We start from the raw sequence: 24,388 nt of genomic DNA, 5'->3' as shown, positions 1-24,388 counted from the left end.
AAAAGAGAAACATTTTCTTTTATAATCATAATGCAATTATCTGATCTAGGAGAATTAATAATTCTTTTGTTTGCAGGCTTTTGGAGTGCAATAATTCATACAGAATTATATACTATAAAAAAACACTGCCTTAGAATAGCAATATTCTGTAGCCTCAAACAATTTAAAAATAAATTTAGTATGTTCTGAAATGCAAGGTACTGAGCTTCAATTCAACTAAAGCTGAGTTCAAAAATGTCTAAGACAACTCTTAAAAAAACACAGTATAAAAATTTTAGTCATTGCACATTTTAATAAAAAAACAAAATGCTTTATACAAATGTACAGATCTCAAATTGTAACATTAAAATACAGAATACCATAAAGTGGCTATGTAAGTTTTCTTAATTGAGACAGACTTTCTGTCACATTTTGACATTTATGATCATTAACACATAATAAACACAAGAAGTATAGATTTTCAACCTCATGATTAATAAATTCCTTTGCAAATGAATGAAGGTATAATCATCAAAAGGGGAAACAGTTGGCAAGTTAGATGGCCCTGCCTACATTGTATTAATGTGAGTAAAAGACAGCAGGAGCTATAAGGAACTATAGTTAAATATTCCAAGTATGGGCAATATAGCCTTTTCAGACTTCTACCAATGATTATATCCTTGATATATAAACATCCTTAAATATAAAATAGTTCAGTATGATTACATCTATATTTATTCCATATGACAATTTCTTAATGTATTACTCTGATGTATATTTTTGAACTGGAGTCATATACAAAAAAATAATGAGAAATCCTTTAAAAATATTATTCACAAGTCAAATTATGCTTAAAAGTTAAAAGGTCTATGGAAAACAAAGTGTGGGCAAGAAATATTGGAAGAAATTCTTGCATAAATAATAGGTGTCTTGTCTTATAATACAAAATAAAAACAAAACTTCCTACAATTAAACTCACAGATCTAAATTAGCTGAATTAGTGACAAAGTCAAAGCTAGTCTTTCATTTGCACATTCATTTGATAAAACAAATCACATTGAAAACAAAAAACACCAAAAAAAAAACAAAAAACCCTCCATGTGTTCCTGTGCAGAACTGGTGATTCCTCTCAGCACTTAAATGAAGACAACTGTTAGACAGCTCTTTTTTAAAGAAAGCAGTAGATCCAGAAAACTGACAGAATGTTACTCATAAAATTCCATAAAAGCTGTAAAGCAGCCAAGAGTTGATGGCATTTAAGGACAGTAAAAGACTGTACTGTTTATACCCATTGATGGGCTTTGTGCCAACATTTTAAAACTATGCTTTTCATCAACTATAGACGAAACATTGAGGAAATACAATATTACATCATAACCCAGGACAGAATTATTACATCTGTATAAAGAAAACACTAAAGAGTTACTTGTTATATTAAATGAAATTCTGTCTAGGCATCAGACTTTAATCTAAATGTTGACAGCCTAATTTCAACTCCCGAGATAAACAAAAATAGCTTACGTATCAAGATTAATTCTCTTTGGCCGCAATGGGTACCATTTTCTCTGGGGGCAGTCTTTAGTTTGCTTTCTTTTCAGTACCACGTTAGTGGTTTTGCTGGTAGAAGTCTCTGTTGGTGTGGTTTCTATTTGTGTTATAAAGCTCTCAGGTTTAACATCTGGCTCCCTATAACAACTGGAAAAGACTTCTTGGTGGATTCTCTGGAGTTGGATAACAGGCTGCATCTTTAAAACTTGGGAAAATCCATCTCCTTGTTCAATTAATGCAGGCAAGGACTTAAAAAAGTAAAAAAACAATAATACTCAAAATTAATCTCAGGTTGAAATAAACACACAGGGACAGACACAACACTCTAGAATTTAATTCTTTGGGCCCAGGCTTTTGTTAAGACCTCAATTTTGGGGTTGCATAAAACTTACCTTCAAATACCAGTTTTAACCAAGGAATTTTAACCAAAAGCTAAGACTAAAAAGATGTATTCTATTCCTATAAATGCCTAGTAGTAAAATAAAGCAGGAGGTAACAATTTCAGAGCTAAGGACTTAATGTCTGAAATTCCACATTTTAGTATAAGTATTTTAGAAATCTTAATAATCAGGAGAAAGGATCAGCATATTTTTCCTTTAAGGGCCATACAGTAAATATTTTAGGCTCTGAGGCCTTATATCTTGTCATAATTATTCAATTCTTTCATTGTAATGTAAAGAAGCCATAGACAATAGACAGTAAGTAAATGAATGGACATGGCTGAATTCAATGAAGTTTTCTTCACAAAACCAGGTGCTAGGCTGGATTTTAGCCTGGCTCACCACTGTTTGTAAACTCTTGATCAGGAACATGCTATGAGAGAAGCATGAGCACCAGAAAGTCATGGAACCAATATAAACCACAAAAGAATGTTACAGAAATTTTAAGAACAGGGGATATTATGAAGTTTAAAGTTATTTTCATATACTAGAAATAAAATATGTTTTCCTGTTTCTATAAAATGCGAAAAATATAAACAGTTTTATTATAATAACTAGAGGCCTGGTGCACAAAATTCATGCACTGGAGGAGGAGAGGGGGGGCCCCTTAGCATGGCCTGCACCTTCTGGCAGTCTGGGATCCCTCAGGGGATGTCTGACTGCCAGCTTAGGCCTGCTACCCGGGGAGCAGGCCTAAGCCAGCAGTCGGACATCCCTCTCACAGTCCGGGAACCCTCGCTCCTTACCTCGCGCCTGCCTGCTCGCTGCTCCTTAACGCTGCTGGGGAGGCAGGAGAGGCTCCCACCACCACCGCTGCACTCACCAGCCATGAGCCCGACTTCTGGCTGAGCGGCGCTCCCACTGTGGGAGTGCACTGACCACCAGGGGCAGCTCCTGCATTGAGTGTCTGCCCCTTGATGGTCAGTGTGCATCAATGCGACCTGTCATTTTGGCAGTTCTGCTGTAATGATTGCTTAGGCTTATATTAGGCCTGGTGCACAAAATTTGTGCATGGGGGGGGAGGGGGGCGGGACGGGGTCCCTCAGCCCGGCCTGCACCCTCTTCAATTCAGGACATCCCTCTCACAATTCGGGACTGCTGGTGCCTAACTGCTCACCTGCCTGCCTGCCTAATCACCCCTAACCACCTCTGCCTGCCGGCCTGATGCCCCTAACTGCTCCCCTGCCGGCCTGATCGCCCCTAACTGCCCTCCCCTGCCGGCCTGATCGCCCCCTAACTGCTCCCCCTGCCAACCTGATTGCCCCCTAACTGCTCCCCCAGCTGGCCTGATCGCCCAAACCACCTCTGTCTCGGCCCCTGCCACCATGGCTTTTTCCGGAAGGATGTCCAGAAGATGTCTGGTCTAATTAGCATATTACCCTTTTATTAGTATAGAAGATATTAAGACTCCAATTTGATATGCTATATACTATAGTGGGTAACAGTACAAGCTCTAGAGCCAAATGACTAGTTTAAATCCTGGCTGAGTTACTTATTTGGGCAATCTAGTTAGCCTCTTTGTGCCTCAGTTTCTTCAGCTGTAAAACAGGGAAATAGCAGTACCTATCTCATAGGGTTATTAGAAGGATGAGGCAATATAATTTATGTAAAGCAATTAGATGGTACCTGATCCATGCTAAATGCTCACTAAATGTTAGCTGGTATTATTATCCAAAATTGTTTGTTGGACTGCTAACTCTCAGAACTCAAAAATATAACCAACCTTTAAAGAAGCCAGGTATAATACTGGCACACAGTAGGTATCTAATAAATGGTAGTTAATTCTGAATGTCACTGTGGCTTAATTAAGTCATTAATGACCTATTTTAAAAACTACTAAGAATTCCTATTACAATAGATTAAAACACATGTGGTTGCTAAAAGCAAATACCTAGCTACATATTTTGTTCATTTTATAATTTTTTAGCATGTAGCTTTTACCTTCATGGCTTCACTGATCTCCTTAGCTACTGTTTCTCCTCTGCATCTCAAATTTTCCACACGAGAGGCTGCAAAGAAACCGCCAAACAGTATTTTACTTTTTTAAATCTAATAACATCATAAAAGACACATAGATGCTACCTAGATAAACATCTGTCAGGACTATTCACCTTAGCTCAAGCTTTCTTAGGATAGTTTAAAATCTATTAAAACAAGTGTCCTTTTAAATTTATCTAGATACATAAGAAGACCAAAAAAACATAAGAACAGTAGAGTAAAATTAATAGTTATACACATAAGATGACAGACAACAAGAGTTCTATTATGAGTAATCTTAACACTGTGACTCCAGAAGAAAGCATGTTTGTTCCATATATTGTTTACCTTTACGTTTGACATTTTTAAGCCCTATCATCACATTTAAAATAAACATAGGCTAATATTTGATATTTGTACTATTCTGAATTTTATAAAAATAAAACATATTTAGACTTTAGAATTTGTATTCACACTGCATCCAAGATAGCAAAATGGAACTTCTAGAATAGATTGTCAGTAGTATATTAATTTTCCTTTCTTACTCCTTTGATGCTTTTTTAATTCCAAATACATTTTATTTTATTTTAATCTTTGTTATAAATGTTCATAGCTACTTCATAACAGAACTGCATATTCAATTATGGAGGGATAAAACTTAAAACTCCAAGAAAAACCAGAAATGTGAAAAATCATTCCATTATGAAATTGTCTACAAGTTAGTTTTTAGTCACTAGAAATTTCCTCTTTTTATTTCCAGTGCCCTGACTGGGAATCAAACCCGAGACCCTTCGGTGCATGGGAGGACACTCTAACCAACTGAGCTACACCAGCCAGGGCAGAAATTTCTTAGTCTAGGCAAACAAGTACATAACTATGTTAGAAGGACTGTAACTTTATCAGCTTCAAGAGACTGGCGAGTAAGTCAAGAAAATAATGTCTTTCATAGCTGCTATTTTCCTTTTCTGACTTTCCTTAGCTCAAAAAAGTGAGAACACTTCTAGAAAAAAAGGAAATGAATAGTAAAAGCAAATGAGAGATAGTAGGCACTCTAAGTGAAAGCAGGCACTGAGAGAGCAGGCACTCAAAGGTAACATGATGGGCTCAAGAAAGGGTTCTTAACCTTTTTTGTTACCAGAAATTTCTTTTGAAATCCTGTAAAGCCTATGGACCCCTTCTCAGAATATTGTTTTTAATGTACTGGTTTTTTTAATTGAGATATAATTTTCATACAGTGAAATGTATATTTTAAGTTTAGCATTCAATCACCTTTAACAAATATATACCAGGATGGACATTTCTATCACTCTAGAAAATTCTTTTGTTCCCCTTCCCCAGTCAACCTTCTCTATAAGAAGCAACAATTCATGTGATTTCTATCATTATACATTAGTTTTGCTTACTCTAGAATTTCAGAATGTTTTAAAATAAAATTTAAAAATGTGATTATTTAAAAGTTGTATATGTAATATGTGTCCCTTTACTAATGATATAAATAACATCATCAAGTGGCAGGTCTGATAATTACTGTAATATGAAAATAATGAGTATAAACAATATTGTGAAGTATCTGCAACAACTAAAACTGAAAATATCTGTGGCTTCTAGTAGCAAAAAAAGTTACAGGTATGGCTAGTATTACCACCATTTCCTGCATTCTAAATTTCAATTTGAGGTTAGTAAAAATAGCAATGTAATTGCTACCAAAGCCTATAGGCCCCTATAGTCTAACAATTATATTTATTGTACACATGAAAATGCAATGGGCATATTACTTGAAAATATATCTAACACACTGTTTAAAAATAAGTTTATCCTGTTTCCCAACTATGCAGACACACCACATTCTAGAGCAAGGTAGAGTTACATGTGTTTATGTGTATGTGTGGATATAAAGTCATCAAGCTGTGCACTGTATGTACACCCTAATCCAGTATATACACGCATACACACAATAACAAACAAAATCTTTTTAAATATTTACTCTAGAAAATTATCCTACTTTTATGTATAGGGCAAGACAATCATATTCTTTTTCATTGTTATTGCACGGTTTACAAAAGAATCTATCATCCAAGGTATCCTTAATTTTTTAAAAACACGTGCTCCTTTTTCTTAATTGTCTATAAACCCACACTGATGGACAACAATAGCTGTTCTCCATCTGCTGCACAAGCAATGACAATGTAAAAAGTACCAAGAGTAGTTTGGGTTTGTGTGTAAAAAGGAGTCAGACCCCAGGCTTGGATAATTATAAACATATATTCACACATAAATGTCTGGTGGAATATTTTAAAACTGTGCTGGACATAGAAGACATTCAGTATTCTTATCTTCTGACTACAAAATGCCAGCTGTACCCTCTCTCCCCCCCACCCCCCGCCGCAATTACTGTGGTTAACCAAACACTTTCCAACCCCCACTTTTTCAAAATACATTTTTATTGATTTCAGAAAGGAAGGGAGAGAGAAGAGAGATAGCAACATCAATGATGAGAATCATTGATTGGCTGCCTCTTGCACGACCCCTACTGGGGATTGAGCCCGCAACCCAGGCATATACCCTTGACCAGAATCGAACCCGGGACTCTTCTGTCCACAGGCCAACACTCTGAACCCCCACTTTTTCAAAAGGACCACTAGGGGGTAGTACTGCCTCCAGTGAGAACCAAGGTGTTCGTTCTCTATCAGAACTTGCTTGGGAACAAGAACCTCATTCTCTCAATCTTGGACTCCCCAGTGTTGAACACAGTGCTTGACATGTAGAGTGCTCCATACATATGATGAACAAGGCTATGATAGAAGGTTCTGTGGAGGCACAAAGAGGGTGAGGTCAATCCAACAGGGGAATTCAAAGGAGAGTAAAAGCTTCACAGGTGTTATAAAGAGAGTCGCCTTAAACCAGTGGTCGGCAAACTCATTAGTCAACAGAGCCAAATATCAACAGTACAATGATTGAAATTTCTTTTGAGAGCCAAATTTTTTAAACTTAAACTTCTAACACCACTTCTTCAAAATAGACTCGCCCAGGCTGTGGTATTTTGTGGAAGAGTCACACTCAAGAGGCCAAAGAGCCGCATGTGGCTCGCGAGCTGCAGTTTGCCGACCACGGCCTTAAACGGATTTGATGCTGGAGGCTGGAGAGGAGGCGGGGTAGGAAGTAGGGTGGAAGAGAAAGTGCTATACCAAAACAAGGGAATAAATCAAGAAAGAAGAAAAGACAGGAACCAGGAAACATGATTCAAAACATTAGAGAAGGAAAGGAAATTCCCAGGGTGATGAGGAAAGGAACAGACAGGATATAAGTTTTGCACCAGGCCTAGAGAGCAACCATTCCAGATTAGAACAGGAAGGCAAAAATGCTCCCAGAGGAATATCTCAAGAAAAAGAAAAAGGTTTTAAAAATGGATTTGATGGATAACCTGAAGTGTTTACCACAGTGAGAGGAATTTTACAGTCCTATCGGGGTGTACAGGAAAAAATTGATAGACATGAAAGCAAACAAAAAACTAAAGCAATTAACATTACAAACGTTAATACTAAATACTGCTGTTCTTGTGTTCTTGTTTTTGTTTTTTTACAAAGGGAGAGATTAAAAGTGAAGCTAATCAGTATAGATTATTCTTTTGAGAAACTAGGTTACAAAAAGAAAGAGTTCAGAGAAGAGAAACACAACAGCATGAAAACTTTCCCTAACTGATCCTCTGACAGCCCATCCCTATAGTAGTATGAGCTGGCATACACAATCAATCTTATGTAATACCTTTAGCAACCCTGTGAGGCAAGCAGGTTTCATTAGCCTCCTTTTATAGATAAGGAAACAAGCTGCAAGAGCTGAAAAATGTACCCAGAATTGAATAGAAGTGGAACCATACTTCCTAGAATCCAAAACACTTGCTCTTCTATATTCTATAAATAACTTTCCAAAACATCACTTTGTCAAAAATCACACTATACTCATAAGAATAAAATCTAAAAGTGGTCAAAAATTAGCTCCAACATAATGAAATCCTCTTTTTTTTTTTTTTTTTTTAAATATATTTTATTGATTTTTCACAGAGAGGAAGGGAGAGGGATAGAGAGCCAGAAACATCGATGAGAGAGAGAGACATCGACCAGCTGCCTCCTGCACACCCCCCACCGGGGGATGTGCCCGCAACCAATGTACATGCCCTTGACCGGAATCGAACCTGGGACCCTCCAGTCCGCAGACCGACGCTCTATCCACTGAGCCAAACCGGCTTTGGCTGAAATCCTCTTTTTTAAAAAAAAAAAAATGATTTTATTGATTTCAGAAAGGACGGTAGAGGGAGAGAGAGATAGAAACATCAATGATGAGAGAATCATTGATCGGTCGACTCCTGCACACCCCCTATGGGAATTGAGCCTGCAACCAGGAATGTGCCCTTGATCAAAATCGAACCCAGGACCCTTCAGTCCACAAGTTGACACTCTGTCCACTGAGCCAAACTAGTTATGGCATGAAAACCTCTTGAAATAAAAATATATTATGCCTAGTAAAGAATTAAAAATAGAACAATTCTTTAGTTAAATCCATTTTAACTATTAATATTACAGTACCTTTAAGTTAAGTGAATTAAATTCCTTTAATTGAAAACTAAAAAGAATCCATTTTAAGAATAAAACCAAATACACAAAGATTTAAAATATAATATATAAAGGGGAGAAAAACAAATATAAAAATGATCACTAAATATGTGGCTGTTATCTGTAAATGCATCAAAAACATTTTCCAACATCAATATCTGCTTCAGAAATTTCAAAATATATAAACTTTTCACTCACTCTCTCAAGATTATTTTGTAACTAGTTAGAACCTATAGATACCCCTGATATACAAACACTTGACTCAAGACGGTCTCCATGCCGATGGCTGGTTGCTGCCCTGCAAGAGATGGAGCCACACACATTCGCAATGGCTTTCTCTCCACAGCCTTGATGGGAACATCTTCATGGCACCACTATTTACCCTCTCATCATAAACAAAGGTGTTTAGGGATCCCAAATCCTATTTAGACAACATGTAGTAGAACTAATGTGCATCTGATATGAGAAATTCCTAATATTTTTCATCACAAATATAGTAGTTCAGCTACTTGATAGGTTAAACAGGTCTTTAAATGTTAGCCTAGAAACTTACCCATTTATAATACCACTACAGGCCCGGTGCATGACATTCATGCACTGAGGGGGGGGGGGTTCCCCTCAGCCTGGCCTGCACCCTCTCACAGTCCAGGACCCCTCAGGGGATGTCCGCCTGCTGGCTTAGACCCGCTCCCCACGTGCCTCTTGCAGTCCAGGATCCCTCGCTCCTTACCACCCGCCTGCTCACTACTCCTTACTGCTGCTGTGGAGGCGAGAGAGGCTCCCACCACCACGCTGCGCTCACCAGCCGTGAGCCTGGCTTCTGGCTGAGCAGTGCTCCCCCTGTGGGAGTGCACAGACCACCAGGGGGCAGCTCCTGCATTGAGTGTCTGCTTCCTGGTGGTCAGTGCACATCATAGCAACCAGTCGTTCTGGTCATTCCACCGTAACAGTCGCTTAGGCTTTTAGTATATAGATAAGATTTGTAAATGTTTTTCAGGGGGAAATGCATTTCAAATTCCAAAGCTCAGGTTAAATATGAATTCTTGAAACATAACAATTTGTAAGTGGGTGGCTACCTGTAAAAATGCTGGCAGTGGCTTAAGCAAGTTGGCATTATTAGGAAGAAGAGGAACTGGCTCTTAAGTCCTCTGCTTATATAAGGTCAGCAAAAGAACTGGAAGTATCATCAAGTCTACTGTAGATAAACTTAAAATAGCTCCTTGTCATCACTACATGTTTAGTGAAGGATGAGGGGGAAAAGTCTCTTTAATTAACTTCAAAGAACATTTTGAATAAGAAGACAATATGGAAGCAATTATTAGTTTTACTAGTAGGATCACAAAAGATTATGAAAACTCATCCTATTGGTAGACAGCTAATCAGAAGATTGATGCAAGGATATTAAAAACAAGTTTGTTCTTTAAAATGTGGAAGTTAGCCCTAACTGGTTTGGCTCAGTGGATAGAGTGTCGGCCTGCGGACTGAAGGGTCCCAGGTTCGATTCCGGTCAAGGGCATGTACCTTGGTTGTGAGCACATCCCCAGCAGGGGGTTTGCAGGAGGCAGCTGATCAATGTTTCTTTCTCATTGATGTTTCTAACTCTCTATCCCTCTCCCTTCCTCTCTGCAAAAAATCAATAAAATATATATTTTTTAAAAATGTGGAAGTTAAGCACCCTTGAAGATACTGCCTTCCCTAGTCACTGTCTTTCTAAAACATAGGGAAATGAAAAAGTGGAAGTGAAAGATTGAGTAATCAACCTAGTTTTGCTTTCAGGTCACTGCACTGACTAAACTAGGAAACATAAAATTCCAAAAGCCTGCAAAAATTCAGAAATTCATCAAAAAAGCATTAACTGAGTGCTTCCTTTCTATTTCTAATGTATTTTAGAGCATGAGTGAGCAAGCATATACATGAGCACACATAACTTAGAATGCCTGGCTTGTACTGGTTCTAAAGGAGTAACTAAAGGCATAAGAACCATAAAGAGTAAAGCAGCATCCCTGGTAAAAATGAAACCAAAAATTGAGCAGTGATTTATGACTTTCTGGAAGATAACCTTATGCTACAACTTAAACAGATCTGTAGCAGGTGTGTAACCCTCTGCATCCGCTCCCACCTGCACCCCACCAGCTCCTTCAGTACTGAAGAGCTGTATTTCTCTTATGGCACCAAAGACTTTCAAACTCCTAGCTGTGTTATCTAGCCTAAGCCTTATCCTGTAATGCTCTTTCCCTCTATTCTCTCCACTACAGCCTCAGTGGTCTTTTGTTCCATAAATATTCAAGCCCATTCTTAACATAGGAACTTGTTCTAGCTCTTCTAACTGAAAAGCTCTTCCTCTTGTCACAAGATAAATTCCTTTTTGTTACTTCCTCAGAAAAGTGTTTCCCATACCTAAACAACCACCCTAGTGCTGATATTATTTATTTTTAGATTTGTTTATAATCTTCTGTTCCCACGAGAATGTAAGATCCATAGAGCAAGGACCTTGTCTGTGTTGGCCACCATTAGCCACCATTTTATCCTCCACATTGAGAACAGTTCTGGCATATAGCTTTCACTCAATAAACATACTGACTGTGTGGATGAAGAGTGGTCATTCAGTATTTATTGAGCATGGTGCCATATGCTGGCTACATATAATGCAAACTCTAATAAGAAAGCTCATGGACCTTCCAGTTTTGTGATAGACCATAAGCAAGGGAACACACAAATACTTACATATTGTGACAAATGCTATTAAGGAAATAAGTGTTATGACTGAGAACTGAGGAGAGGCTATTTTAATTAGGGTGGTTAGAGTAAGGAGGAATGTGCCTGAAATGAATTTGGAGAGGTAAGTGGGAGCCAGATCATGTAAGGGAATGCCAAGAAGTTTGAAGTTTATTGTATACTAGAGGCCCGGTGCACAAAATTTGTGCAGGGGGGGGGAGTTTGTTCCTCAGCCCAGCATGCAACCTCTCTAATCTGGGATCCCTCTCACAATCCAGGACTGCTGGCTCCCAACCGCTCGCCTGCCTGCCTGATTGCCCCTAACCGCTTCTGCCTGCCAGCCTGATCACCCCCTAACCACTCCCCTGCCAGCCTGATCGATGCCTAACTGCTCCCCTGCCAGCCCAATTGTCCCTAACTGCCCTCCCCTGCAGTCATGGTTGCCCCCAACTGCCCTCCCCTGCTGGCCCGGTCACCCCTTACTGCCCTCCCTTGCCAGCCTGGTTGCCCCTAATTGCCCTCCCCTGTTGGCCTGGTCACCCCCAACTGCCCTCCCCTGCAGGCCTGGTCCCCCCCAACTACCCTCCCCTGCAGGCTTGGTCCCCCCAACTGCCCTTCCCTGCAGGCCTGGTCCCCCCAACTGCCCTCCCCTGCAGGCCTGGTCACCCCCAACTGCCCTCCCCTGTTGGCCTGGTCACCTCCAACTGGCCTCCCCTGCTGGCCTGGCCCCCCCCCCCAATGCCCTCCCCTGCAGGCCTGGTCACCCCAACTGCCCTCCCCTGCAGGCCTGGTAACCCCAACTGCCCTCCCCTGCAGGCCTGGTCACCCTAACTGCTCTCCCCTGCAGGCCTGGTCCCCCCCAACTGCCTTCCCTTGCAGGTCTGGTTCCCCCTAACTGCCCTCCCCTGCACACCTGATCCGTCCCTACTGCCCTCCCCTGCTGGCCTTGTCACCCGCAACTGTTCTCCCCTGCAGGCCTGTTCCCCCCCCCAGCTGCCCTTCCCTGCTGGCCATCTTGAGGTGGCCATCTTATGCCCACATTGGGGTGGCCATTTTTGACCACATGGGGGCAGTCATCTTGTGTGTTGGAGTGACAGTCAATATGCATATTACCTCTTTATTAGATAGGATTTTAAAATTGGAAGTTTTTAGGATTTTAAGCAGAGAATGAAAGCCGATTTGTGTTTTTAAAAGTATCTTAGACTTCTAGTCAAGTTGACTTGAAGTTCACAAACTCCCCATCTTTGTCCAAAACATCATTGAATGAATACAGAAAATTTCAAAAGAATATCCCAAGTATATACACAATTAATATTTCTATGAACAAAAAAAAAGTAGAAAACTATACTAAATCGGTTAAGTCAAATATCACCTCCACAGACAAGCACCCTAGGCTTAAACAATTTTATGGATGAATCTTATCCACTCTTCGAAAAAAACAAATAACCTCTATGTTTACAAACTGTCTTATGAGAGCATGAATACGAAGGATCCACTCAGCTTGAGGATAGTGGTTACTTCTGAAGAGGGGTGGAATGGGATCGTGGAGGGCTACAAAGAAAGTTTCCACTATATCCATACCTTTTAGCTCCTGAAAAGGTCGGAAGCAAGCTTGGCAAAATGTGAATAGCCGTAAAGTATGAGTGGTAGGTACAAAGATGACATTATGCTGTACTCCATATTTTCTGTTTGATATATTTTAAATAATTTTTTAAAAATCAATCGTGCCTGATGTCTACACAATGAAATGGAAGAGAGCAAGAGTGAAACAGGAAGCCCTTCTAGAAAGCATGTGTAGAAATCCTGGCTACAGTAATGGTGACCGAGACTCGAGGTGATAATAATGAGATGAAGTAGATTCAAGTAAAATTCTATTTCCATGGAATAATTTGTGGAACTTATTGATAGACTGGATATGAGGAGCTCAGAAGAGGAAAAACTCAAGGTTAACTGTGGCTAAAGCAATGTGTACATGAAGGTGCCATTTTATCCGAGGAAGAAAACTGGGAAAGGAACAAGTTAGAGGACACGATAGAATCCTGTTTTAAGTTCATCTCCTATTTCTTCCACTCAGACATAAGCTCTTTATGGGGAGCATCTGTGTACTTTACCTTACCTCTGTATTCCCTAAAGTTCCTAACATAACTATGCCAAATCAATGTTACACAGTGTACACTGCCTATGTTCAGTTGGTCCTCTGTATCTGGGATTCTACATCCATGGATTCAACCAGCATGGATTGAAAATATTTGGGGGAGAAAAAAAAGTTACATTGTTGCTGACATGTACGATGTAGTTAGGCCTGTGATAATTGTGTCTGTATGGACTTTTTTTCTCATTACTCCCTAAGCAATATAGTATAACAATTATTTACAAAGCACTTACATTGTATTAGATATAAGTAATTTAGAGATAATTAAATTATACAGAAGGATGTGAGTAGATTATGAAAAGGATTTACGCATCTGTGGATTTTTATATCTGTGGGAGGTCCTGGAACCAATCCTCCCAGTTACCGAGGGAAGACTATATTGTTTTGAAAACCAGACCACCTTTTTTAAAAGTGTCAGCTTTCAAAAACATTTGATATCACTTAATAGTCTAATAACAAAAAGAAACTTTCAAGAAGTTCCAATAAGTTTTATCATGCAGCTTATTTAGATTTTTATGTTCCATATAAATTTATTTTTCACATTAAGCCATTTTAATTAATTTTGTATGATTTTACCAGCTAAATGCATTATAAGCTATGTAATATTAAAAGGCAAACCATTGTAAATGGGATAAAATTTATAATAGGGTTATTATTATATAGCATCTCCTTACCAATTACTATTCATGTATCTTAGTTATACAGAGCCCCTTATCTCATGTAATTCATAAATGACCTAAAATAAGTAGGTAGGAACATTTCTATTAATATTTAGTTAGAGTTGGTATTCACACAGAAAGCATTAGGTCCCTTATCATAAGGAAACTAATGCTTGAAATGACTTGTCCAAGGGTGTACAGCAAGCTAATACAACTGCAAGCTAATTTTGCTGTGCTTAAAGAGCTGATGCTATTCTAAACTTATAAACATTATGAAAATGTATAATGACCAAATCTCCTCAAAATTTATCCAGAAGATAGACTCTGATTATTCTTTTGCTTACTTTTGAAGTCAGAATCATATGATACAGAGATTTTTCTAATATTACATTAATGGAATGGTAGGAATAAAATCATGTAGATGTTTAAGGGATCATTAAAGCAAATCTGTTTTCCTTCCTAAGATAAAAAGGTCACCAAGTTTCTTTACAGGGAATTAACTGTGTCTAAAGAGTCATAATACTTGAGTATATTATGATACCACAAGTTTCGATTCTTATTTTTATGTTGCTCAAAACCAAAACAAGTATATTTCAACCACTGCATTTGGCAACTATCCCTTTTTGGTGAACCATGACAACTAAGCATTAAGTCTAGGTCAATTTTTATTTCAAACACAGTGAATGCTGTGATTTTAAGCACTTTCAGAGTATCTTTATGCTTGTATTTTCCCTTCGTAATTTATTCCATTAACTTGGGGGATTTGGGGAGGGCAAGGACACCTTTCTGGTAGCTCAGAATTCAACAAAGGTAAAGTCCTCAAAGCCATATGTATAACTATCCCTTGCAAATAAATCAGGTCTTAACAATTTTTTTAATAGCTCAGAAGCAGTACTTTTGCATGCCAAAAGTAAATTCCAAAAGGTTTCTTAGAAAAATTGTTACAAATTTTTAAATGTGAGAATAGAGCCACTTAAAAATGTAATGATCCCACATTTTTAGCAATGCCACTTGTTTCTGCATTTACATAACTTTGTATCAATTTGATTTCTCTCTTTTAGAGGATGGATCTAAATGGAAACAGAATTGAGTTGAAAGGTGTAAACAAGTGTATACATCTCTTAAGTTCAACATTGTATTTTTAGTGGATTTTATTTTGTAAAGGATGAAAAAACCAATGAAGGTGACACTGGGAAGTGACACCATGAGTACTTGAATAGTATAATTCTGGCCGTAGTGCAAAGTTAGAGATGGGAGAGTATTATAATAAAAGTTAGAGAATGGAAAGCTGTTATAATAGTCTAGGTCAGGAGAAAGCTTTATAAAGCCCAGATTTCTGTGTCCTACTCCTAGAGATTCTGAGTCAGTAGGTTTAGAGCAACTTCTCATATCCTTAGTAAAGAGCTAAACATGGCTGGCTGATAGTGAGTTAGAGCATCAGCCCTTGATGCTGACACCTTTAAATGAGTATCAGGAACCCATAAAAGTTACAAGCTGATTTTACCACAAATGAACAGACTCACCTGGATCAGGATCATATTTTAGGTCCACTGGGTGTACAACAGGGTGATATTCCTTCTAAACATAATATAAATTAAAACAGATTTAATTTCACCACTTCATGCCTCATATAAACATGTTCTTCATCTAATGTAAGCAAATATACTATTAGTAGTATCATTCTTTTGCCCCCCAAAATGAAATCCTGCAATCTGTAGGAAAGGGAGAGGAAAAGAAGAAAAGATCAAATCTAAGTCTGAACTATACCTTTCACAGTATTGCCACCTACTGCATACACTAAGAAATTACACCATAAAAAATTTAAGAAAAGCAATCAAGCAAATTAAAGGCACAGAGACTAAATTTTGTGTTTCAAGTACTAGGTAGTCTCCAAATTATAAGTGAACTGTTTTTCAAAAGTTCACTTTAAGACAAGGAAGGGTTTGAAACTCAGAACTCATATTCCCACAGAAACTGTTTTTAAAAGTGGCTGCCACTGCCATGTCAGCACATTAAAGTCTACAGTATATATCCTGTGATACACTAGGACTACAGTAGCAGAATTACAGGAACAGGATCCACAATTCAGGCAAAAAGAAAGAGGAAAATCTTCCTCCTTACTCTTGTCCAAAGCTAGCAAGAGCCAAAAAGGTTTTTTAAAAAGCTGTCTTGGGGGCTGGGGGCTGGGGCTGGGGGTGGTGGTGGAGGGATTGAGCAAGAGAGAAAAGAAGCTATCTTCGAATAGAAGTAATCCTGTTATTTGCAGATTTTTAATATTTCCTACAACTTTTGTGATATTATGCTATGTCAGTACAGTTTTGGTAATATTATTATATTTTAAATCTTTTTTTCTTGAATATTAATGTTTATTGGATGTAACATTATACTTAAAGTCATTTTTCTTGAAAATAAAAAAATAATAAATTAAAATAAAAAATAAATTTTAAAAAAGAAGCTGTCTTGCCCTAGCTGGTTTGGCTCGGTGGATAGAGCATCGGCCTGCAGACTGAAGGATCCTGGGTTCAATTCCGGTCAAGGGCACATGCCAGGATTGCAGGCTCGATCCCCAGTGGGGGAGTGCAAGAGGCAGCTGATCAATGATTCTCTCTCATCATTGATGTCTCTCTCTCTCTCCCTCTCCCTTCCTCTCTGAAATCAATAAAAATATATATTTTTTAAAAAGTCGACTCTATGTCCTCTCTTTAAAATAATTTAAAAAATTAAAATAAAAAACAGAAGCTGTCTTTAGTATCTTCACCCCATCCGTTTTGCATCACTTTTAAACTTCCACAGTAGTACCTCATCTAGGCCTGCCAACTTTCTTTCCTTTATGCAATACTGATTACTAGGTGTGTTTTTTTTAGGGAAGGAGGGGTAGTTAATAGGAAAGACACATTCTGAATGTCTTTCCTAAGAAAACCTTAAAAAGGGGGTGGGGAATAAAGCAGGGTATTTCTTTGAAGAATAAGTGCTACAGAAGAAAAAAGGAAAAATTCTGCTTATAATTATTTTTTTCTCATAGAATGACTAAAATATTGCCTTTACTGTCTAAAATAATTTCTGAAAGGAAAGTAATCAAAAGATTTATATGTAAAGTATGTTCATTTTAAAAACTAAGGGCAAACAGTATATCACAATGTAAAACAACATGTTATTTCTAGCTGCAGAGGCCAAAGCCACTCTTGACCCATCATGACTTTGGGAGCTAAACAAATTACACACAATTCATAAAGCAAATTTCAGTATTATGAAAAGGTACTCAGTCTTCGCCATGAATTTACAAAATATGTACTCATATACAAATAATATGCTAAACGCAAATGACAAATAGAAAGAAAAGCCTTAAAAAATAAAATTCTTTTTCTTTTTCCTTCCTGGTATCAGAATTATAAAGTCATTGTCAATCTTCCATCTTCAAAGTCTATGTTAGTATGTTAGAACAGAAAAAAGTCTTCAAGAGACAAAAACAGTAGTAATTAAAGAAAGAAAAATAAAAAAGTCATTTATCTCTACACAATTTCTATAGTTTAATTTTGTATTGTAGTAAAAGAGACATAACATAAACTTGACTATTTTAAAGATAAATCATCTTACCAGAATTTCTTGTTTTGCTTTTATAATTTTTATGACACATTCAAGGATCTTTCTGGGATACTGCTTACGTTTCGTGGCTAAGTCTACTATGATTTCATCAAAATGATCTTCAAGTTCTTTGATATCAGAATCTATTTAAAGAAAAAAAATATCAAAAAATTCCTTAAAACAATTGTTTATATTCTACATAGAATGTAATGTAATTAAGCTAAATTTAGAAAACACAAAATAATTAAGGAAAACAAATATGGCAAGTTAGTGGATGCCCTCACTTTGGTGATTGATTCATTCATATATTGAACAATTGATTAATCAGAGAAACCTATTTTTTAAAAAATATTAAATACTAACTTCTATTTTAACACTCTTACAGTTATAGAGAGGAAAGAGGCCCTGGCCAGTTAGCTCAGTTGGTTAGAGCATCGTCCCAATATGCCAAGGTTGCAGTTCGATCTCAGGTCAAGGCACATACAAGAAGCAACCAATGAATATATAAATGCGTGGAGAAAAGAATCAATGTTTCTCTCTTTCCCTTCCTTTCTCTCTAAAATCAGTAAATTTTTTAAAAGTTTTATTAAACACTAAAGGCCATCAGCTTAACTGGTCTTATAGCTTGTGTTCCGCTGTGTCAAAGCTTCATTAGTGAGAAGTACCATACATATTTCTTGGAAACATTTTTAGACACTGCTGATATATATCAGCATATATTTACATATTGGTAGAGATAACTGAGGTGCAGTATGGCCTTTCATGTATGTAACAAATATTAAGTCCAACTAAATTATTTTGAAGAGTATTAAAAGAGATACGGTCATTTCTTACTTTAAAAAGTCATTTAAATGAGCAGCCTTCCCTAAATTTTAATTTTTCCATTTGAAAAGTTCAATCAGTAACCTGAAAGGAAGAATGTACTATTTCACACAGAAAAATATCAAGTCTCCCAGCTAATCTATGTAGGGAAGAAAATGGTTTCTTAGCGCCACCTAATGATAAAGCCTGCAAGTGAAATGTATAAACAATTTGAGCAGGGAAGAGTCATTAATTTAACAAATATTTAGTGGGTGCCTACTGTATGTCAAGCTAAGTATTGAAAACATAGTAATGAGAAAAAATATATATAGTCCCTGCTCTCAAGGAACTTACATTTTAATTTTTAAATGTGCCTGGTCAATCGTCCTGAAATCAAATCCACTCAGGGCAGTTAAGGGGCAGAAAAGATGTTGCTTTCACTTATACGTATATTCCTATATTCATTCATTTGCTCATTCATTTGTTTGTTCACTCATTTATACAATGACCTCAGTGAATAAAATAGACAAAAACCTCTGCCCTTGTGAAGCTTACTTATTGCTTCTATGTATCAGGATCAGATACAAATCATATTAATTCTACCTGCTGAACATCTCTTGCACCTTTTTCTTTCTCTCCTTTCCCAGTCATGGGGCAGATCTTGACAGTATTATGCTGTACTACTGCAATAACCTCCCTGAGGTCCGCCCGCCTGGAATTTTTCCCTTCTCCAATTCATCCCCTCACAGAGCCAGCAGTTAGCTTTCGTGTAAGTTCTATTTTAAAAGCCTTCACCAGTTCCCCATTACCTACAAGATAAAGTACAAATTCTTGAGCACATCCTAGAGGGCTCTCTGTGATCTGGCCCCAACTTACCTTTCTGACCATATCCGCCATTAGTTTTCCCAATTCACTTCTGACATTTTCAAAACATAGCACTCCTTTGTGCCTTTGCACATGCTGTTTCCTCTACTTGAAATGTCCTTCCTACTTCCTTTCTGTCTAGCACATTCTCATTTATTACATGCATTTAACAACCTACTCTGTTATGTCTACTCCCACTTCCCAAAGAGTATAGTGATTCCTTGTCCATTTCCTTCCATTAATGATGAGTTGCTAAATGGTAAGGACCATGTCCTTGCATCTATCTCCCGACATTTGGCATAGTGGCTGACATTTATCAAGTGCCCATGAAAAAAAAGTACAAGGGTTATAACTATTTCCCCTCACAGTTATGAGGGGGAAAGGAGACAAAGATATACATACTCCACCCAGGTTACCAACCTGTCAGGAAATATATGTGCTAATCTATAAACTGATTAATCCTATTGCTAAAGGCAGTCAAAGCAATTCCAAAATGACCTTAGAGAAAAAGAGTCAGATAAAGACACTGTAAAGGCTGTATAGCTTGAACTTGTAGATGGTTCTGATACACTCCCTCTTCCCTACAATCACTCTAATAATATTTGAAAAATCCAGTGTTACTGTTTTTAATGTCTTAATACGTAAACCAGAAAGTACAATTTGGTAACTCTGAGGAGATAATTACTACACAGGGATGTGCAAAAGTAGGTTTATAGTTGTGAGTGCACGAAACAGTTTATTCTTGTATTATTATTTATTATTATACTAGAGGCCCGGTGCACGAAATTCGTGCACGGAGGGGGGGCGTGTCCCTCAGCCCAGCCTGCACCCTCTCCAATCTGGGACCCCTTGAGGGATGTCCAACTGATCAGGGATCGGGCCTAAACGGGCAGTCGGACATCCCTCTCACAATCCAGGACTGCTGGCTCCCAACTGATCACCTGCCTGCCTTCCTGACTGCCCCTAACTGCTTCTGCCTGCCAGCCTGATCACCCCCTAACCACTCCGCTGCCAGCCTGATTGATGCCTAACTGCTCCCCAGCCAGCCTGTTTGCCCCCAACTTCCCTCCTCTGCCGGCCTGGTCACCCCTAACTGCCCTCCCCTGCAGGGTTTATCGCCTTCAACTGCCCTCCCTTGCAGGCCTGGTGCCTCCCAACTGCCCTCCCCTGCTGGCCATCTTGTGGTGGCCATCTTGTGTCCACATGGGGGCAGGATCTTTGACCACGTGGGGGCAGCCATCTTGTGTGTTGGAGTGATGGTCAATCTGCATATTAATCTTTTATTAGATAGGATAGAGGCCTGGTGCATGGGTGGGGGTTCCCTTGGGGCGTGGGACGGCCTGAGCGAGGGTCCTGTGGTGGTTTGCAGGCCGGCGACGCCCCCTGGTGACCCAAGAGGAGGCCCTGGTATCTGGAATTTATTTACCTTCTACAATTGAAACTTTGTAGCCTGGAGCAAAGCCAAGCCTGCTGCTCGCTCCGCGGCCAACAGCAATTTCTGTTGGAGTTAATTCACCTTCTATAACTGAAACTTTGTAGCCTTGAGTGGAGGCTTAGGCCGGCAACAGGATGGCTTCATTTGTTACCGCGGAAACCCAAGCCTCCCTCCCGCTCTCAGTGGCTGTAGCCATCTTGGTTGGGTTTATTTGCATATTTGCTCCTGATTGGCTGGTGGGCGTGGCTTGGCTGGTGGGCATGGCTTAGGCGTAGCTAAGGTGCAGTCAATTTGCATATTGCTCTATTATTAGGTAGGATTATTTGTTTGTATTACAACTGTAAACCTTCTTTTGCCTATCCCTGTAATAATCCCAAGCATTAGACAGTAAAGTCTTCTGGGCAAAGTATTATCTCAATGTTGAGAAGAAAAATTACAACCACAGAGGGTTATCTGATGGGTTTGGAATCAGCTCAAAGGTATCTGAGTAATCAGAACAGTAAAAAGTGGTATTAAACTATGCTGATCAGATCTCTATAATACCACTATGGGGAAAGACAAAACACGCTGGCCCACTTCTTCAGGACATTGCTGAAGAATTGTGCTTCTTTTTCCACACTGATCATTCATTTTTCTACTGAATTTTTTTTTTCCTACACTGAACATTTTCTTTCTACCAAAAACTTTGATTTCTTTAGATATGTCAATAACATTAGTTAGGGTACAATCAAGTCTGCTTTGGACCAGGAAAATATTCTGTCTTTTTAAGGATGTTTCTCTATATATTGATCTCATACTTGACATAGAATTCCTATAGTTTAACTTCACATTCTTAAGGGTATTTCACTGTCTAAGAATCACTTGTAAAAATACAACTTGATTCATAAGGTATTAATCATAGGAATTCTCTGGGCCTGTTTCTTCATCTGGGGATAGTTCCACAATATTTTCCAATAAACTACTGACAAGGGTACTTTTAAAGATTGATCAGATGAAAGTCTCGTTGAGAGTGCCAGACAGAAATATAAAGATCAAGATTACAACTTCAATAGTTGTTTTCCTCAGATTACAACTTCAATAGTTTTCCTCAGATTACAACTTCAATAGTCTTCTAGATTAGTTTTCTCTCCCCCCTCCCAGTAAAATACATTTTAAAGAGAAGTAACACTGAAAATGAGGATTCAAAATAAAATAGCTACAAAAATAACTCAGAAATTAGCAACCGAAGGAGAAAGTGAAATCACTTACCCCTGAAACAATCATCTGAAGCTTCTTGCCATGCCTGCCCATTAATGCTGACATTCTCTTGCACAGCAGATTCAAAAGTCTGCAATAAATTCACAATAGTAATGTCACTAAAAATAACTTCAAATACTGAATTTAAACATTTTGGCAAGATAATTTGTTTGTTTTTTGTTAATCCTCACCGAGGATATTTTTTCCATTGATTTCTAGAGTGGGTGGGAAGAGAAAGAAACATTGATGTGAGAGAGACACATGGATTGGTTGCCTCCCAACTTGCCCCAACCGGGGGCGGGGACCACACCTGCAACCCAGGTACGTGCCACTCTTGACTGGAATCAAACCTTCGACCTTTGGCGTGCAGGCCAACACTCTAACCACTGAGCCATGCCTGCCAGGGCATAATTTCAGATTTGTGAAAGAGAATATTTAAAAAGTAGCAGACTAGCCTATTAGTATACTATTTTCAATGAAGATTCCATTGCAATTAATTCTACCTACATTTTCACTGATAGCCATTAAACTACCTATGAGATAATTCAATCCAAAATTTTAGAATAGTCTTTCAAACAAAAACATATACTTCTTAAATGAAATTTAAAAAAATAAAAGCTAACAAATTTGGGCTCGGTTGAATCTCAAGAGTGTCCACATATACTGTGAATGAACGTCATTGTTAACAAGAAGAAAAATATATATGCTTAAAAGAAAGTGAAATTATGTCTGCTTTATAAAGGACTGTATTTTTTAGAAATGTATACTGAAGTATGTAGGATGAAATCACATGACATCTTGAATTTGTGTGAAAATAGGAAGTAACAAATTTTTGATAACTGTTAAATTTGGTGATGGATATATGGGTATTCACAGTACTAGTCTATTTTTTTGTAGGGGAATTCAGGGAGGGTTGGTGGGTGGGAGGTAATCAACCAAATCAACTTGTATGCATATATGCATAACCATGAACACAGATAATAGGGTGCTGAAGACCTGGGGCGGGGGTGGAGGGGGTGAGGGTGGGCTGGAGGGGGCTAATGGGGGGGGGGGGAAGAAAGGGACATATGTAATACTTTCAACAATAAAGAATTATTTTTTAAAATGTTAATACATTAAAAAATAAAGGACTGCCCTGGCTGGTGTTGTTCAATGGTTACAGTGTCAGCCTGCAAACTTAAGGGTCAGGGGTTCAATTCACTTCCCAGCCCTGTTCGGGGCACGTGCAGGAGGCAACCAATCAATGTGTTTCTCTCACATCGATGTTTCCCTCTCTTTCTCCCCCCCCCCCCCCCCCCCCGCCTCCTTCCACTCTTTTTCAATGGTAAAAAATATCCTAGGGTGAGGATTAACAAAAAATAAAAGATTAAAGGAATTTGGAAGCACCACTAAAATTCTGAATACACATTCCCTATTATCTAACAACTAGAGGCCCAGTGCACAAAATTGATGCATGGGTAGGGTTTCCAGGCCTGGCTGGCGATCAGAGCCGATCTGTGGAGCGACCGGCAGGACAATCGGGGGGGGGGGGGGGGGGGGGCCCTGCTGGCACCCACCTTGGCTGGCCTGGGGCCTGCTCCTGTGTTGAGCATCTGTCCCCTGGTGGTCAGTGTGCATCATAGCAACCAGTCGTTCAGCTGTTCGGTCGATTTGCATATTAGGGTTTTATTATATAGGATGAGAATAGTCCTTTAGGTTAGGATACCTTGCTAGAAGTGAAATCCTAATACGCAAATCAACCGAATGGCTGAATGACTGGTCGCTATGATGCACACTGACCACCAGGGGGCAGACACTCAATGCAGAAGCTGCCCATTGGTGGTCAGTGCGCTCCCACAGAAGGAGCACTGCTCAGCCAAAAGCCGGGCTCACTGCTGGCGAATGCAGCAGCTGGGGCCTCTCCCACCTCCGCAGCAGTGCTAAGGACCCCTCGGGGGTCCCGGGCTGAGAGAGCACCCCCCACCAGTGCACAAATGTTGTGCACCAGGCCTCTAGTAAGACCATAAAGAGGATGCATTAGGAATCTTTATTTTAGCACTGTTTGAAATAATAAAATACTGAGGAGAAAAATCACAAATTTTAAATTCAAAATTAGAAGAATGATTAAATATTCAATATACCCATACCATGCAATACTTAAAAAGAATGAAGTATATCTGTACATAATATTGACATATTTGGTAAAAGAAAAAAATGGGGAGAGCAAGTTGCTAATAATACATCAGCATGACACAATGTTTAAAACAAAACAAAAACAGAGAGAAAGGAAGTGAGAGAGATGTAAAATCATAAAATCATATATCCTCTTTGTACCCTCCAAAATAGTAAGTTCTTTCCAGGAAAGAAGAGGGATGGGGAAGGGAAATTCAAAGACTTTGCTTTATGCTATTTCT

General features: G+C 38.7%; 1 protein-coding gene across 2 annotated transcripts in view; it reads right to left on the bottom strand.

The window, feature by feature from the left end:
• Positions 1–24,388, bottom strand: part of NSL1 (NSL1 component of MIS12 kinetochore complex) — a 40,318-nt gene that overhangs the window by 14,290 nt on the left and 1,640 nt on the right. For both annotated transcript variants that reach the window (XM_054712118.1, XM_008145981.3), the window contains exons 2-6: positions 22,008–22,086; positions 17,672–17,802; positions 15,601–15,655; positions 3,909–3,976; positions 1,501–1,775 (exon numbers count right to left, since the gene is read on the bottom strand). In XM_054712118.1, the coding sequence (XP_054568093.1) occupies positions 1,501–1,775; positions 3,909–3,976; positions 15,601–15,655; positions 17,672–17,802; positions 22,008–22,086 (608 nt within the window). The remainder of the gene's footprint in view (positions 1–1,500; positions 1,776–3,908; positions 3,977–15,600; positions 15,656–17,671; positions 17,803–22,007; positions 22,087–24,388) is intronic.

This window comes from Eptesicus fuscus, chromosome 22 (assembly GCF_027574615.1).
Source record: "Eptesicus fuscus isolate TK198812 chromosome 22, DD_ASM_mEF_20220401, whole genome shotgun sequence".
Lineage (NCBI taxonomy): Eukaryota > Metazoa > Chordata > Mammalia > Chiroptera > Vespertilionidae > Eptesicus > Eptesicus fuscus.
This window is presented reverse-complemented; position numbering and strand designations above follow the sequence as displayed.